The following is a 16,552-nucleotide window of genomic DNA, read 5'->3' as shown; positions in this document are numbered from 1 at the left end:
GCTCGTTTTATTGTTATGAAGTTGTAAAATGCAAAAAAGTAAGGCCCTGGTTTGGAGGAACTTGAAGGGGGCTGCCCGTGGGAAGCTTTCCAAGTGATGTCTCTATGGGGTTGTCCCACCAGGAGCTTTGTGGTGACCCCACAGTGGGGAGATGAGGTCCTGGAGTTGCCTTGTCTCAAGGGGTGAGCTCTCAGAGCCCAGGGGTGATGGCAGTTTGAGCCCCATGGCCTGGTCCTATGGGTGTAGGAGGAGGTAGAAAGCCAAGGAGGCTGAGAGGAGCAATGAGAGCGATGTGAGGAATGACTGAGAGCTAAATTTACAGAGTCTGGGAAAAGGAAGGCTCAGGGGCAACGTGGTCACAGGCTAAAAATACCTTCAAGGTAACGATGTAAATGAAGAAAGGGAATTGTGCGTAGTCTCAAAGGAGGCTAGGGCAAAAGCCAGAGCTGGAGGCTAATGATGGAGACCTACAGAGGAGAAATGGGGAAGAAGACCTGGTTGGTATTGAATTTGTCAGGGGAAGGGGCTATGGGGGTCAAGCTGGGTGGCCGTGAGGTGCTGGGGGAAATGAGGAGGACTTGGTCACCCTGTGTGACCAACGGACTTATTTTCAGCTTTGTGCATACCCTGAACCAAACCCCATTTGATTCATCAGAATTCCCCCCACCTTTCCTTTTCCCCGTTGTCTCCTCCCATGCACCTAGTCGAGCTGTCGTTCCTCCCAGCAACGGGTTTCCTTTCCAGTTAAGCCTCCACAGCACGAATGAATAGAATAGTGAAACCTCAGCAATTTTAATCACCCGTAGAAAAGGAAAACATACAAATACTGGTTGAGAAGAGAGGGCATGTGTGTTCGGTGTGACTTAAAGATTTCTGCCCGTGCATTCAGACGCTCCCTGCTGCAGCTCAAACCCATCCCACGGAGCCTGATTTGTCCTGGCTTTGGCTGCAGCAGCCTCCGACAAGGTAGGTGCTGTCTAAGAAAAGGGCAAAGATGGATGATGGCAGAGAATTCTTGCATCCAGTAAATAGGGAACGTAAAATAAGTAGCTCTGTCGGCACCAGATGGAAGGAAACCTGGCTTTTTATCAATGCGTTGACAGCAAATTCGGACGGGAGCATTTTAGTGCCTGGGAGGGGTGGTGTCCTCATGGGCACCTTCTCTGGCATCTAGCAGAGATGAGATCACGCTTCAGGATCCCCTTTGAATGGCAAGGGAGGCAGCATTAGGGAGCCTCTCCCTCTCTCCTGGCTTCTAATTGTCATGAAAACTGACGCAAACTTAATTAACCTCAAGGCTCATGACTGTCAAATTTGATTGAAACTGGACAGCCATGTGGTGCCTCTTCATTTTAGGCTGTAAAAAAAGAAAAAGTGGTGATGCTGTGGTTGAATACAAGTGACAGGAAAGGTTTTTGCTCAGTGCCCAGTTTGGAGCTCTCTTGCTCTGGAGTTGGTCCCTCTGCACAGGTGTCCCCATCATAGCAGGAGGCTCAGGCCAAGCCATGGGGAGCTCTATGAAAGATTTTCAGGTCGGTGAGACAAAACCACCACCCCTGAGGTTAACCTTGTGACCTTAGCAACTCCAGATTTATAACGTGCTTTTCATCCCTTCCTTGATCCCATAAGCAGGGCATGGATCTCCAAACTAATATGAGCCTATTCAGCCAAATTCTCTCACTGAAGGCCCATTTCTTTGTGGCTCAATTAACAGAAGTGATAAGCAGGCTCCCTCCAATTTACTTTAATTTGCCTCATCTAACCACTTTTCCATCATGCTACAAATTTTCTGCAGCTGTGCCCAAATTTCCCCATCCCAAGAGATGAAACCTCTACTGAGAGCCGGCTCTTATTCTAGTCAGAAGTATGCATCCCTCTTGACATGCTCATTTTTCTCCTTGGAAATCTGCAGATTTCTCCACTTAGGCATAAGAATTTATTTTTTTTAAAGCATTTCCAAACCATAACAGCAGAGAAACAGCACCTCCTAAGTTAGTGCACCTGCACCCAAGGAACCAACCTTTCCTTTAGGTTCCTGTTTGCAAAACCCCAAATAATTTGGCACATGTTGGGAAGAATCCTCGTTAGCCAAACAGCAAAGACATCTAATCAATAACCACGGGCTCCAGAGGGCTGGCTGCTGCTCGGAGGAAAGGATGGGGTGGTGGGAGGTGACAGGGGAGGTGCTGCAGCGGAGGAGGGAGATGGGTGGATGCAAGGAGCAGAAAGGCTGCCCTGCTTGCAGCTTTGGGTTACTTCTGCTTGGGCAGTACAGCTGTCTGTAGCCCTGTACAGGGAGAGATGGAGCCATCTGCTTTAGGGTTTGAAAGCAGGCAGGAGGCTGAGGGTGACAAAGCCCAGGCTGCAGCAGCGCAGTTTGCACAAACCACCGGCGGTGGGGCGGGTGTGGAGAAAGGGCTCTGGCTCCGTGTTTCAAACAGCAGCACATCCCTGGAGTCATTCCATATATTTCACACCAGTCATTTTTTTTTACTACAGCTCAAAAATTGCCAAAGGACAGAACACTGAACTTTCTGTATCTTCACAGAGCTTGATAGATTTCATCTTACCTTCAGGGTCTAAGCTATCTGCCATGGTATTCGCATTTTCGAGCCATCAGTCGTGTTGCAAGCAAAGAACTGACTCAGTAATTCTGTTTCTGTGTGGAGACATAATGTCCTTGGATCAGATAAAAGCAGTACTGGGAAGGTGCTTTTATGTACTTAATTAATTCCCATAGTGTTAGTGGCTTGTTAGTGGCTGGCTCTGTCCTTCTGCCTCCCCCCTTCATCTTTTGAAATTACCTGCTGCAGGCTCTGTGGCAGGACTTTGCTGCTGATTAGTAGTTATATTCCAGTTGTTCCCAAGAGATGCTGCTCCCATCTGTATGAGTGTGGGTTGTGGGAATGCCCTGGGAGCAGGGGAGAGGGCAGTGATGTGCTTGGTGGAGGGGCTGCAGCCCCGCAAGCCTCCTGTCATGGGAAATGTCCCTTCCACTCGTGCTGCAACTACAACTTGAGGTGTTGAGCCATGAGATCTTTGTTAAAACATCTCTAACTTTTTTTTTTTTTTTTGAGGGCCCACAGTGAAGAGAAGGAAGAAGCAAGGCTATAGTGGGTTTTCATCCACAATTTTGGGTCTTTTCTACCTCCCAAAGACTGCTCCGTCTGTACAAGAGGAGCATCCTTGGTGCCCCTTGCTCGCAAGGCTCTGCTTGCCTTCATCTGAGGTTTCACTTCCCTTGCAAGTGGAGCAGCGAGCCCTGCCAGCTGCCACAAAAATTTCATGCCTTTTCTAGCATCTCACTCAGCCCCCCCAGGGCTAGGGAAGGATGAAATCCCCCTCTCTGTTCCCCCACCCCCTGCTTTTTGGTAGTTTCGGGGGGAGACGCGTGGCACCCGAAGCTGTGCCGCAGTGTGATGCTGCGGATGACCAACTAATTAGGCAGAGAGGAGTGCGATGAATTTAGATTCTTCTTTAGGGCTCGCAGTCTATTAGTAATCTGGAATTTGTTAATTGAAAATTGCTTCCTCTGTTTGTTGCCGGCCTTTTTGTGGAGGGGGATATTTCCTGCTTTTGGACTGCGTCGCTGGATCTATAATAATGCACTTTGTACATTAGTGCCAGGCACATTTGTAATTGGCTACCCTATTAAAGAACACTAATGATCTTAGAAGTGTTCACAAATAATGAATAGAATGGCCCCTCACTGAATTGAGTAATTTATTCACTGACATACTTTCAGATCTGTTTTTCCTGTATTTAACCCAGCTTTAGTTTTCTGCCTGCCTTGTAGAGACGTCTTCTCTTTTAGCCAGGTGTTGGAGAGAATATGGGTCAGAGGAAACACATCTAAGTGTAGGGCTGCTCTGTGCTGGCTCCTCTCAATGTACGTGGAGGGTTGTGGAGAGTAAACAGCAGCAATTTTAGTCTTGGAGTGCCTCTTGTGCATCACTTGTTGGGATTCTGCTAAGGCATAAGAAGAGGAAAAAAAAAAAAAAGCCAGGACTTGGGGAGTGGGCTCTGGAAGACTGCTAATTTTTCTTATTTAAATATGAAAGACATAAAAAGTCATAAAGACTCCCAAAAATGGAGTGGCAGCTGCTGACCCTCACAAGAGAGGGAACTGAAACGCAGCCCTGTGCAGTTCCTGCATGCCATGAAACTTTGAGCAACCATTTTGCTGCTTGCAGGAGAAGCACGGTGTGGCAAGGTGCTCTGTGCTGAAAGAAGCAGGTCACAGGAGCTTGCAATTCTATCCAAGTACAAAAATCCCTGTGCCAAAGCACTATAAGCTTACAAAAACCATGCATAACCATTTTCCATGGTGGATAATGGTGCAAGGCAGGTATACCTACCTCATCTCAGAGTTTTCCAGGCTGTGTCTTCTCCTGAGTCTTGTGGAGGTGCATCAGGAGGAAGCATCCCTTAGGGCAGGAGCAAACCATGCTGTATGGGGGGAAAATATTAATGTTGGACCATAACTACTGGGGTGTCTCAGAGCTGATTTAGGTCAGCACACTTGGAGATAAATTTCCTACAATGGGAGCTTGGTCCTCTGTCTGGCTTGGTGGCTGCATCAAGGTGGAGCTGGTTCTCCTCTGTGAGCCTGGGACCAGGTCAGAGCTCTCTCAGCTCTTTGTGGTGAGGGAACAAAACCTCCCAGGCTGTTGCCCAGCCCTTTTCGTGGGGCCTTCCAGAAGGACCACACCTGCGGTAATTTATTTTTTTTTATTTTTTGGAGGGGGGGGGGAGAGACGGAGTTCGGCTTGGGGGAGTGATGCGGGGGCAGGGAAAGATGCCAGACCGCGTTTTTAGAGGAAGAAATCAGATCCTGATTTCTTGAGACGATGCCAGAGCTTTTGTGGGGGAGACCAGAACCTGCTTTTTTCTTTTTTTTTTTCCTTTTTTTTTTTTTTTTTACTTTGAGGGCGGGGACCTCCAGATCCCGATCCGGAGAAGGGGGTTGGGGATGCCGCCCCCCCCCCCCATGCGGACGAGGGATGCTGAGGGTTAAGGGGGCGGAGGAGCGGGCGGAGCCGCTCGCATCCCGTTGCCTTCCTGCGGCTTCTCCTGCGCCGGGCGCCGAGAGCATCGGAGGGGGAGCGCGGCCGGAGCCCCCCGGGGGAGCCCCCTGGGAGCTCCCCCCTCCCAATCCCGGGCGGCCGCCACCATGGTGCAGAAATCCCGTAACGGAGGCGTTTACCCGGGGCCCGCCGCCGAGAAGAAGCTGAAGGTGGGCTTCGTGGGTTTGGATCCCGGTGCTCCGGACTCCAGCCGGGACGGGGCTCTCCTCATCGCCGGTTCCGAGAGCACCAAACGGGGCAGCATCCTCAGCAAACCCCGCTCCGGGGTATCCGGGAGCGGCAAACCCCCAAAAAGGAATGCTTTTTACCGCAAGCTGCAGAATTTCCTCTACAACGTGTTGGAGAGACCGCGGGGCTGGGCTTTCATTTACCACGCATACGTGTGAGTAAGGAAAAAGGGTGGGGGGCGCAACCCCCGTGCGCCCCCCCCCCCCATCCCACCAATTCCCCGACCCCAAAGCTACCCTTGCATCCTATTAAATGCATGGGGAGCGGGGAGGATGCTGCGGATGCGGAGAGGGTGCAGGGAAAGGGGGGATGCTCTTTGGGGAACCTGGGGGGGGTGCAAAAGGCTGAGACCCCCCCCCCCCGGGAGCTGCTGCTGCATCTCCAGCTGGTGCCCGAGCTCGGGTAGGGGCAAAGCCTGGGGAAGGGGTGTGTGGGGTGCTGGGGGGGGGGGGGGGGAGGCGATGCAAAAGGATGGGGAGAAGCCGTCCCTGCATTGCTGGGGGGTGGCTCCGCCGGGGAGATGCAATGCACCGGCCCCGGCCCCCCCCCCCCTCCCCTCCTTCCCCGGCCGCTCCCGTTTGCGGGGGAAGGGGCTGCTCATGCGGTCGGTGCAGGGGGGGCTGGAGCAGCGGGAGTGATGGGTAGGGATTGCTCCTCCGTCTTGCTTGAAATCACCATAGCAATGCTGCGAGCAGAGGAACAAAAAGCTCTGCTCAGGCACTGTCTCTCCTTCCCTCCCCCCCCCCCCCCTCAAATCTCCTTCTCCTCCAGCCCCATCTTTGCTGGGTGGTTGCAAAGGGGTCGGGGCTGGGGGTGGGTTTGCAGCCCCGCACCGGGTCCTGGGGGTGTTTCTTGTCCCCCCCCCCAACCGGGAGAAGGAGCAGGGTTGGAGATGTGTCTAGAAGGAAATGCTAATCAGTGTCTGGGGCTTCCTCAGCTCAGAGATGGAGCGGTAAACAAAGGAGCAGTCCCAGGGTGCCCGTTTTCCCCTCTGCCTCCCCGTTTTTTGGCCAGAAATGACCAGGTTTTGCCCCCATCTCTCGGCGGAGAAATGCCCAGCTCTGGAGGCACTGCTGCAGAAGGAAGGCAGATGACTTCCCGTTGTTCAGAGGATTGCGAAGGGAGGGTCAAGATAAATCGCTGTGTTACTGCAACTCCCTTCCCTCTGGGACTTTCCACGGTCCCACCAGGCTCTTCTGCGGGCCTGGACATGGGCACAGTGCAGGTTTGGGCGCTCGGCATCCCCTTGGTGCTGATGGCTTTTTTGTCTGCGTGCTTTTCATCCTGGCTAGGGCCTCTGTCAGCCTGAGCAAAGAGGATTTTTGGGGCCTTTTGTTGTTTTTCTCTCCTTTAATTTGCTGTTAACGCTGTTCTTGGGTAAGGTGCTGGGATGCGCTTCTTGGTCCTCAGCCATTTTGTGCGTGGAGGCCTCCGAGGGAGGTGTTGGTTGGGACCACTCGGGGTGGGGAAATGCTGGCTGGGTGCAGGGGGGAGCTTGGTACTGCACTGCAGCGGGGCTGGGGTGCTGTCAGCGAGCTCGTCCTCCTGGGAAATGGAGAAGGAGGAGAGGGAGCCTCTGCGGAGCTCTGCTGGGGATGTGCTGGGCGCAAAGTCCAGCACCAAGAGTCCTGAGCATCCTCCACGCTCGGGGCCATGCTCTGGAGTTGTAGGTGCTTTGTGTCGCAAAATCCTCCCTAATCTGAGCTGAGCGTTCACCCGGTGAGCTGGGCGCCTGCCTGCCTGTGCCCTGAGGACGGGGGATGTTGTGTGTAACACGCACCATATGCTGTTAAATACAGGTGAAAGCCCAGCCTGGGGACACTGGGGTGACAAAAAACAGCAGTGGAAGGGGCTGGAAGCCAAATGGCAGGCAGCAGGGTTAGCCCCAGCTGCGAGGGCTCTGTAAGCATCTTTGGCTTGTTCAGCAGCTGCCTTAACTCCTGACCCACATTGCTCTCTGCAGTGCCTTTTTCTTGGGCAGCCAGCGATCCTCATGGGGCAGGGGCATCCCAAAAAAAAAAAAACCCTTTCTGCCAGGGCTTGCCTTCCCCTGGAGTCCCCATTTCCAGCACAACCACAGACTGCCAAGCTGGGGTGCCCCTTGGCTCTCCCCATGGATCCGCAGCCCTCCGCAGCCCCAGCGGCTGCATCTTCTCCTGGGCTTGTGACTCCACTCGTACCCGCTGTGCCACCACGTGGAGCCCTGCCCTCCGGTTAGAAACCACTGGTCTGGGATGTGCTGGGATCCGAGCTGCCTCCCTGGCTCACCTTGGGGCAGATGCTCCAGCAGCTGGGCAATATAACTGCCCCAAAACCATCCCCTGACCCCCAGCCACGTACCCGCTGGGAAATGGAGGCAGTGCCCGGGGCTGAGGTGGTAACTGCGCCGAGGTCTGTGAAGCATCGCTGATACGATTAATTTTTTAGTGTGTCGGGATGTTTTGTGGATTCCAGTCTTCTGAACTTTCCGTATGATGAGGTTAGCCTTGGCAGTTCACTAATATGTTATTTAAAGAGCTGGAGGATATGATAAACATCATCCAAAGTCACCGGGATAAAGCCCAGCTTTGCTTTATCCCCTTGTGCTGCCTGGATGAGCCTGGAACCACCCGTGCCAGCTTTGCGTGTGCTTGAATGGAGCTGGCAGGGGGGGTTTTGCACCTAAAAGTCTGTAACCCAGAGAGGACAGACAAAAAGCCAGTGGCTGCTTACTCACAGACGTGAGAGAGCGAAGGGACTGGCTCAAGGTCATGAAGTTTCCGTGGAGAGCTGGACTCCCCCTGGTGTCCCCATGGCCTGATGCTGTGCCCTACCCTCATGGGCTGTCCCCTCCTGCCCCAGGCCCCATTTTGTGCCACAGCCTTGGCCACAGAAGCTCCTTTATCCTTTATTTTCCATGCTGCAGGCATGTGAGTGCTGATGGAGGCTGCGGGTGGAGAGCCCCATCCTGCTGCTGTCTCAGCCCCATCACAAGTGACCCCATCCGCCAGCACCCCCATTTCCCTGTTCACAGGGCTTCCTTGTACGAAGGCTTAGGAAATATCTCCAAGAGAAATGAGTTCATGCACTGCCTTGGGATCCAGTGCTGTATTCTAGCTCCAATCCGTCTGTTTTCTTTTCCTTCTCTCCTTTCTGTTGTTGTTCCTCCCCCTTTGCACCATTTCATGGGAAATTCAGAGCAGTTCCCACCCCTCCAGCCCCAAACTCATTAACTCTGTCTCATCTCAGATGCTGCCTCCGTAAAGGCGCTATTACCTGGGAGCAGAAGCACTGTCTTATATTTCTTACTGTGATTCATTTTTATACTTAGCTCTTCCCACACTGACACAACTGGGTGACCTGCCCATGGTACATGTATTTGTGCACAAATTATATATGTGAATAGGATGTTTTGCACAGCCCCATGAACCTTGGAGCCTGATGGGTCCCAATTTTGAGTGTGGCTGGAAATGGAGACTCCAGCTCTTGGAGGTCTGGGCCTTTCCTGTATTTCCCATCTTCTCTCAGTATTTTTTATTTTATTATTTATTTTGGCAGAGCCTTAGCACTGCAGCACGTGGCCTCATTCTGTTCAAGGTTGAGCTGGAACTTGAAAAGTTGAGCCCTGTCGAAATGTCAGGCTGGGCTTTTTGAGGGATGCGGCAGTACTGAGGTCTTGTTCTCTGCACAGGGAGGCATTTTGCTTGCCAAAATTGTTCAGTTTTACTTCTGTAACTTAAATTTTTTTCTTGTAGTCCTCTTACTTTGGTTATTGCATCCTGTCCCATGCTCAGTGGTGTTGAGTCTGAAGGGCTGTCACACTTGAGTGATTTTTGTCCCTGCCTTTTTTTGTCACTTTTAAAGCTGTATACCCAGAGCAAATGTGGTTCTTGCATTTCCTACTTTAAATTTACAACCTTAATGTGTCTTTTAACCGTGTTTAAAAATAGTTGGGGTGCATTTTTTATCTGCATACTGTGCACCATACATTCAGTTAATTAATATTCACTAATTAAACAGGACTTAAGTTATATTAGGGAAGAACGTTTCCTCCCTGTCTCATTCTATTAAAATTTCCTTGTGCCATCCCCATTCTGTTTCTTCTTTTCTTTTAACCCAGCCAGAAGCCACCTCTGTCTCCAGCAAGTCTTCTCTCTGCATCCTGGCACGGCTCGCGGTGGCAGCAGCTGTGGCAGCGCTGGGAGGACAGAGCCTTGGTGCAATTGCTCCCCCAAAGGTCTGGGGTTTCTTGGTGCAGAGGTGGCCTCTTTCATGGCTCCTTCTAGGAGCTATCCTGGTTATTTCATGCGGATTCTGTCTCAGATAATGCTGCTTGGCTTGGGTTTTCAGGCAGCTCACGTGTTTTGATTTGTTTTTCTCGCCGCTTAATTTTTTTTATACTTGTTTTCTGGCATTGACTAATTAGGAGTAAATTTAGTTTGGCTATCTCATTTATCCATCCCCAATTTGAAGATTGTTTCCTACCAGCAAGCCCATGCTCAGGGGTTTTGCTGGCAGATACGGGGCCCCCAGACCCAGCCCATCCACCAGTGTTGGGCAGGGACCTTCTGGGTCCCCCTCCCCACATCCCAATGTGTGTGGGATGAAGATGCCACTGTTAAATCTCCCATTTGTGTTGGGTTTAATGGACCTGCTGGGCTTTGGCCTCTGATGTTGATGCCCTCATTCATGCAGTTTGTCCTCTCTGGAGTTTGGTGATTCTGGGGACCAGGAGACCTCTGCGCCGCGGTGCCTCACGAGCTCCTCTCCAGCTGCTTAGTCAGAGCTTGGTGGGAGCAACCTGATTTCACTCGCTTTAATGTGTCACGTTCCAGCCGTCACGTTCACCCCACACTGACATTATGGAAACGAAAAACAAGCCGATCCCCCAGATGACCTCCTTTCTGTGCTATATCACGCCTCAACCAGATGAATCTGTTTGTCGTTAGAAGGAATAACCCCTAAAGAAGCCCCAAATCCTCAACTAAATGGAAGATGGGTGTTGCATAAACAAAAACACAGTTTGTAGAGATCAGATTTCTTGATTTATTTATTTATTATTATTTTTTTTGCATTTCAGCAGATGGTGGGGATATAGTGGGGTGAGAGCCTGCAATTTGTTTGGTGGGGCAGGGGGAGGAGGACATAGGGTTTGCCCATCAGTGAGGCATTAATGGGGCTTTCCAGGATAAAAAGCGTAGAATTTTGGTATTTGGGATTTAAGCAGCAAATACTTAGCCCCAGTTAATCCTTGTTAAGGTAGCCCAAACTTTTAGCTGGGGACAGAAGAGGGACAGGTTCCTCTTTAAATTTCTGGTGGCAGGGAGATGTGCCAGTCCCTTTTCCTGATATGTGACCTGTAAAGTAGACGCAGGAGAGCAGAGGAAGATGGAGAGATTCCTACAAAGGATTAAGCTTTGTCTATGGCATGCTTTTGTACAAACATCAGCTAGTCCCTGTTTATGTGAAATGTCCCCCATGCATCAAAGAGATGAGTTCTTCAGCGTTGAGCAGGATAAGCCCCTTCTTTCCATGCGGTTCACGTTGCAGGATAATGCAGTGGCTTTTGGGCCCCAAATGGTCAAAAAGGAATTAACTACACTTCAAAATGCAATTATTGTGGTGGTTTTAAATGAGTTTTATGAGTGCATTTAGAGGGAGGCTGTATTGCAAGGTGGTTTGAGTGGCGAGCAAAGCCAGGTTGTGCAGGAGGGTGCTGGGCACGGCTGCTCCTTCACACCATATGCTTAAACCGATGCCTGCTCTGACATCCTACAGCAAAGGATGGCCCTGCTGCCGTCGCAGGAGCAGGTATTTAAATCAGCTCCTTGGTGGATGTGCCCAGCCACCCAGGCTGAAAGAAAAATGTTGTTTTTCCCCCGCAAAGAACAGGCTGTGCAGCACCATCCGCTCACGGAGGCTCCGGGTGCCCTCAGCTTCCCACGCGCTTCTCCCAGCCTTGTTCTGGGCAGGCTGTGAGGGCAGTGGCCCATGGCACGCAGGCTGTGAAGGTGTTTGGGGAGGTCGGTGCATCTATTTTGAAGCACTGCGTTAATCACCGTGCTGTCTGTTGGAGTATCCTGAGCAGAATTCACCGGCTGGGATGCTGAGAGCTGCTTTATTGCAGCCTCCGGGCTTCTTGAGTGTCTCACCACTAATAAGTGAGGGAAATTGGAGCATTCCTCCATTTATCTGATCTGTCTTCATATCACTGTGGCCTCTGATGTGCGTTTTAAAAGTGTGTGACTCTCTGGCGTTGGTAAAAACCCCTATCTGGTGACTTCTTTTGGGTGGGTTCGCTGTCAGGCAAAGGGCGACCTTTTCTGATGTGTGGGAAATGGGAGATCTGTGACACCTTCTCACCTCTCCCTCCCTGCTGTAGGGGATGACTTAAAGCTACATCGGGGTCACTGGGGCTGCTGGGTGCAGCACCCACAGCTTTGCAAGCCCAGTGACTGAGCAACCTTTTGATTTGTTTCATTGTACTTTGCCCAGAGATTGTGGGTAGAGTGGGCTTTCAGCTCAAGTTTGGTGATGCTCGGGTGTCTCTGGGATGGAATATTTTGTTCTGGGTTCCTTGCAGGACATCCCATCCCACAGGAGCCTCAATGCAGATCAAAACTGGGCACGTCAGCCTTCTGGAGATGCCTTTTTCTATTTCTTGAAGGGAGAGGGAATTTAAGTTCCTTTTCATAGGCTGGGTGGGGTGAGTCCAGACCACAAAACAAGAAGACAGAGCCCGACATCAGTTTGCAAACCAAAAACGGGAGCGAGCTGGGGCAGTGCTAAGCATCTCCTACCTCCTGCCACAACCAGTGGGAACTGTGATGTTCAGAGCCAGAACTATGCTGTGGACATCCCAACAGGGAAAGGTGAAGGTGAGAGATGGGTCTGACCTGCACCAAAACGGGATGACCAGCATCTGAGACCCACGTTTAGCCAGCAACTATGGAGAAGTGGATTTGAGAAAGGAGCCTTTACAGCAAACCCCAGTCAACTTGTGGACCTGCAACTCAAGACCTGGGAGAAATCAGCTAATAATCCAGCCTTATTAATGCTGATTGTAGTTCTAAGCAGCTCTAGTTGTGTTCAGGCTCTCAGAGTGTGCCCAGTTGGATGGTCACTGTTCATTTGGACACTCTCCTTCCTGAGCGCCTCTCCAGCTGGAGATGCCATCCATCCATCGTGGCTGGCCTCTTTAGGGTAAGGCTGGAGAAGGTTTTGCCTTCGGATGGTCTTTCCCAGGGACTCACAGCTGCTGCATTTGTAACCAAACCCTGCCTGGAAGTCCTGCCTTCTTCTGCGTGGCTCCACCAGCCCAGGGAGGTGACAGCGACAAAATGAAATTCGGCTGAGGCAATCGCCGAGCTGCTGTCGCACGCCGCAATGGATGAGCACAGCAGGACAGGTGATCCTAATGCAGCTGCCACAGATACGCTGTCACTCTCTGTGAAGTTGTTATGGTGCCCAGGGAAAAAGGAAAAAAATCCTGACTCAAAGGTGACTCACGTACACTGCTCCTCCGTCTCCTGTGGGAACACAGTGGCTCGTGTCTGGGCACCTGCTGGGTGTGTTGGTTACAACTTCTGCTTGATACGCTCGGGGAACTAATAAGCAGTGCGAAAGAAAAAGGAAAACTTCAGTCAAATAATAGTTAAAATGAATACCGGTGGGGAAAACAATACTCTATTGATATTATAGCAGTGTGCGAGTGGCCCTAATAGAAATGAAGTCTACGAGGCTCTGTTCTGTGCATCAGGCCAGTCCCTGCCGTAACAGCTTACTGTACGGAACAGGAGAGAGGTGAAAATTGTGAAGCAGTTGCAGGGGGACCATTGGCAAACACTAGCTTTGCTCCAGTCTTCTTTTTAATGCTGTTTACCTGTTTTTTTTTTTTTTTTATTTTTTATTTATTTATTTTTTTTATTTGCTTTTGGATTAGTGGGTTGGTTTCTCTTTGCGCTCCTTGGGTTTGCGAAAGAAAGCAGGGGTTGGTTTGGCTGGGGCAGGCTGTTCAAGGCATGGCCAGCCTGTGGTAGGGGGAAATCTGATAAATTCAGGAGCTCAGCGGAGTTAACTTAGGCTGGGGGGAGGAAAGCATCTTCCTTGGGAGACGCTCCCCCACTGCGGGGCAGTTGGCTGCTTGCTGTGATCTTGCTGCTCATTACAAATGCAGCGTGCGGAGGGCTGCGAGCTGGGCTTATCGGCTTTCTCGCTGTCGGGTGTTATATGTGGCAGCGAAATGACAGCGCTGGGAGGCTTGCTGCCGCGTGTTTATGGGCTTCCACACAACTCGGAGTCTCAAAGTGGCCGTTAATTGAGTTTATGCTTGCTCGGAGGTTCGTTACCTGGCCTGAGGAACATAATAAGGGACGTAAGAGCCTTCTGTCTTTCACTCAAGAGGAGAGCAAAGGAGTTAGATATAAATACCTCTACATTATAGCTGGACAAACAGAGTGAGGTTGTGTTGCCTGCTGCCACTCCAAGCCATATGGTGAAGCCTGAACATCTCCAGAAGCAGTGGTGGAAACCAAAACCTCCCCCCAGTGCTGAGGACCACCCCTTGCCCTTGAAGCAGTTTCGCTGCATGGAGACCTCAGGAAGGTGATGTGGCCACTGCTTTGGTGTTGGCTTTGGTTTAATTCTGTGGTTGTTCATCCTTCCTCTTGTTACACATCTGGAAAGGCTGGAAATGCCATGTGTTGTCCAGTAACCCCCTTGCTGGGCCTTCCTCCAAGTTTCCTGAGGCTTATTAGCACTGATTTGCGCTTTAAGGACTAGTGAGATTCCTGAGTCATCTCCTTCGGCAGGGAGCTATTTATTTCAGTGTGTGTGTTACACTCCATGGGAGTGGGTGTCTCTCTTCCGCTTTTGGATCCTGCCCTGACTCTATATAAAGACTCCAGGCTTGAATGAGCAGCAAAACCAACCCTAAAACTGGCTCCATGGCTTGGAAGATGCGTGCTGCTGACCCCTTTTTCCCTGGCTGAAGGAGCATGGGCATTTGGAGCATGGGTAGGAGTTTTTTATGGGATGTTTGTCCATCTTGGGGTCTTTAGGACAGCTTGTAGGGACACAGAGCACTGTGTGCCGCTGCCCTGGAGCAGTTCTTGCTCTGCAGTGCCTCCTAACCCAGGGGGAGGCATGGTCTGTACATCCTTTTCTCCCCTGAGGTTGATTTGCTGATGCCTTTGGGTTTTTGATTGGTGTGTTTTTCTTCTTATTTAGTGGAGGTGAGACATTTCCCTGTGGCTGTAATTCTCGGTTGGTGTTACAGCAGAGACTGGAGGTGCCATGGGCAAATGCAGACGGGCTCCTCCGAGACACTGACAGAGCAGGAGCTGCCAGGCTTGGAGGAATTTTACTGTGTCATTTCTCCTGGGATGGAGAAACGTCTCCCGTCTCCCTGTTCAGACACATCCTATGCTTGCTCGGTTGGCCTCGCAGACAGCTGCCTTATGGATGAATTTGGGGTACAAAGCCCCTTGCCAGACAGCTCCCCAGGGAGCTGCAAAGAAGCCAGCCTCTGTATGGAGGAAGGGCTAATGACAGCGCTCGTCCAAAGCTGACTTCACACCCAATTAACCATCACCCTGAGCCAGAGGGACAGCTCCTCATGTCGTCACGTCTTGAACTAAATTGCTGGCGCTTCATGAGGGCTCTGTCTCCGTCGCCGGAGGGACCAGAGCATTTAATCCGTATCGGCGCTGAAGCAGCTCTGTTAATGTGACCTCGTGGTCTGGTCCTCGTGGCTCCTGGGCGCACATCGCTGTGGTCTGTTTCTTGCTTATGGCTATTTCTGTAAGGAAGGGAAGAGACCTTAAAAAAAAAAAAAAAAAAAAAAAAAAAAAGAGGTTGGGAAATTCTTTCTCTGATTTGTCAGACACAACATGCAGCCATATCGAATTTTGCACTGAATTGTTCTTGCTTTTCACGTTTTCCCCTCCAACACATTTTTAACGCAATTCTTATTTATCTTCTCTCTTAAGATTACCAGATAACGAGGGGTAGGGAGAATACGCACACTGACCTTTTGTTCCTACTGTTTTTTTCCTCTTCTGCAATAGAAATCTTGATATAATTTGAAACCTCTGAGCTGCCCCTCCAGGCCCTGAGCGAGGAATGTTCGTGGGAGGTGGGAGCATCTCGAGTTGTGCCGGGTGGGCCAGGGCGAGCTGCTGGGGCTCAGACTGTGAATCAGATCTCCCAGGAGGAAAAAACACAACTGTGAAAACACAAAAAACTAAATGCAGGTCTGAGACATGGTTTTAGGCCAGTGATGGCTTAATCTGCCTCGGTATGGGAGGAATGATTTGAGTGACTATATGGTGAGGTAACGAATGTGCCTGAATAGGTCGGGTGAAAACAAGCTGCCTTCTTACCCGGCCTTGCTCTTTTGGCCCTTCTCCCCACCGGAGCAGCTGCTATTAAAAACACCCCAGGGAAATTCATTAAGCTAATGGATTGCCAGCCCCCGCTCGTGGCCGGGGATGCCCGTCCTCCCCGCAGCCACATCCCTGCGTGATGGGAGTCGGGAAGAGCGGCTGGAGCTGAGCCCAAGCCTGTGCCACGTTCCCAGCCCTGCCAGCACCCCGAGGCCCAGGGGAACAAAACCTGGGGCAGGCAGCGAGGTGGTGGCTCGGTTATTGTTCACTTGCTTGAAAGCGCAGCAGAAATTAAACAAAAGTTAATTAAACCTATTTTTTTTTTCCCTCCTGCTTCCTCTTGCCGTTTCTAGGGAAGACCGTAAAAATGTGCTAAAGAGGAAGCTCAGCTCTGAGCACCCTCTCACGAACGCAGAATACGGCCCCTGCGGGACTGCAGGGAAAGGCCCTGTAATTACGGGGAAGGTCCTGCGGGGCTGGGTTACACAACCAGGACGGAGAGAGCTGCTGCTCCTGCTCAGCAGCAGGCTGGTGGTGCTGTAACTCGAAATGCTACCTGGCTATTATCCATTCAGTGCTTTTCATCGCCGTTTGTGTCCTCAAAGCACGGCGCAGACCACTCACGGAGCACCGAGCCAAGGAGGCAAGAAGGAGCGTGTGGGGACTGTGGAAGGACCATTGGATATTTATGGTGACATAATTCCCAGGCAGCTCCAGCACGTCTCGGACGTGCTATGAAGCCACCAAGTGAAGGTGACTCCTTCCAGGCTTGGGCAGGAGCAGAGGATGCTCTGCTGGAGTGGTCGTGCTGTGGTGGCAGCTCACGGGTTAGCAGCCATGTGAGAGGCTGGAAAAGGGCTGTAGCGTTGTAGT

General features: G+C 51.2%; 1 protein-coding gene across 9 annotated transcripts in view; it reads left to right on the top strand.

Moving 5' to 3' along the window:
• The first annotated feature begins 5,094 nt into the window (after positions 1–5,094).
• Positions 5,095–16,552, top strand: part of KCNQ2 (potassium voltage-gated channel subfamily Q member 2) — a 64,354-nt gene continuing 52,896 nt past the window's right edge. For all 9 annotated transcript variants that reach the window (XM_032198110.1, XM_032198107.1, XM_032198115.1 and 6 more), the window contains exon 1: positions 5,095–5,469. In XM_032198110.1, the coding sequence (XP_032054001.1) occupies positions 5,174–5,469 (296 nt within the window). In that variant the 5' untranslated portion in view covers positions 5,095–5,173. The remainder of the gene's footprint in view (positions 5,470–16,552) is intronic.

The sequence above is a fragment of the Aythya fuligula genome, chromosome 16 (genome assembly GCF_009819795.1).
Source record: "Aythya fuligula isolate bAytFul2 chromosome 16, bAytFul2.pri, whole genome shotgun sequence".
In the NCBI taxonomy this organism is placed as follows: Eukaryota; Metazoa; Chordata; class Aves; order Anseriformes; family Anatidae; genus Aythya; species Aythya fuligula.
The sequence above is the reverse complement of the archived record's forward strand: the minus strand, read 5'-3'. Positions and strand labels throughout refer to the sequence as shown.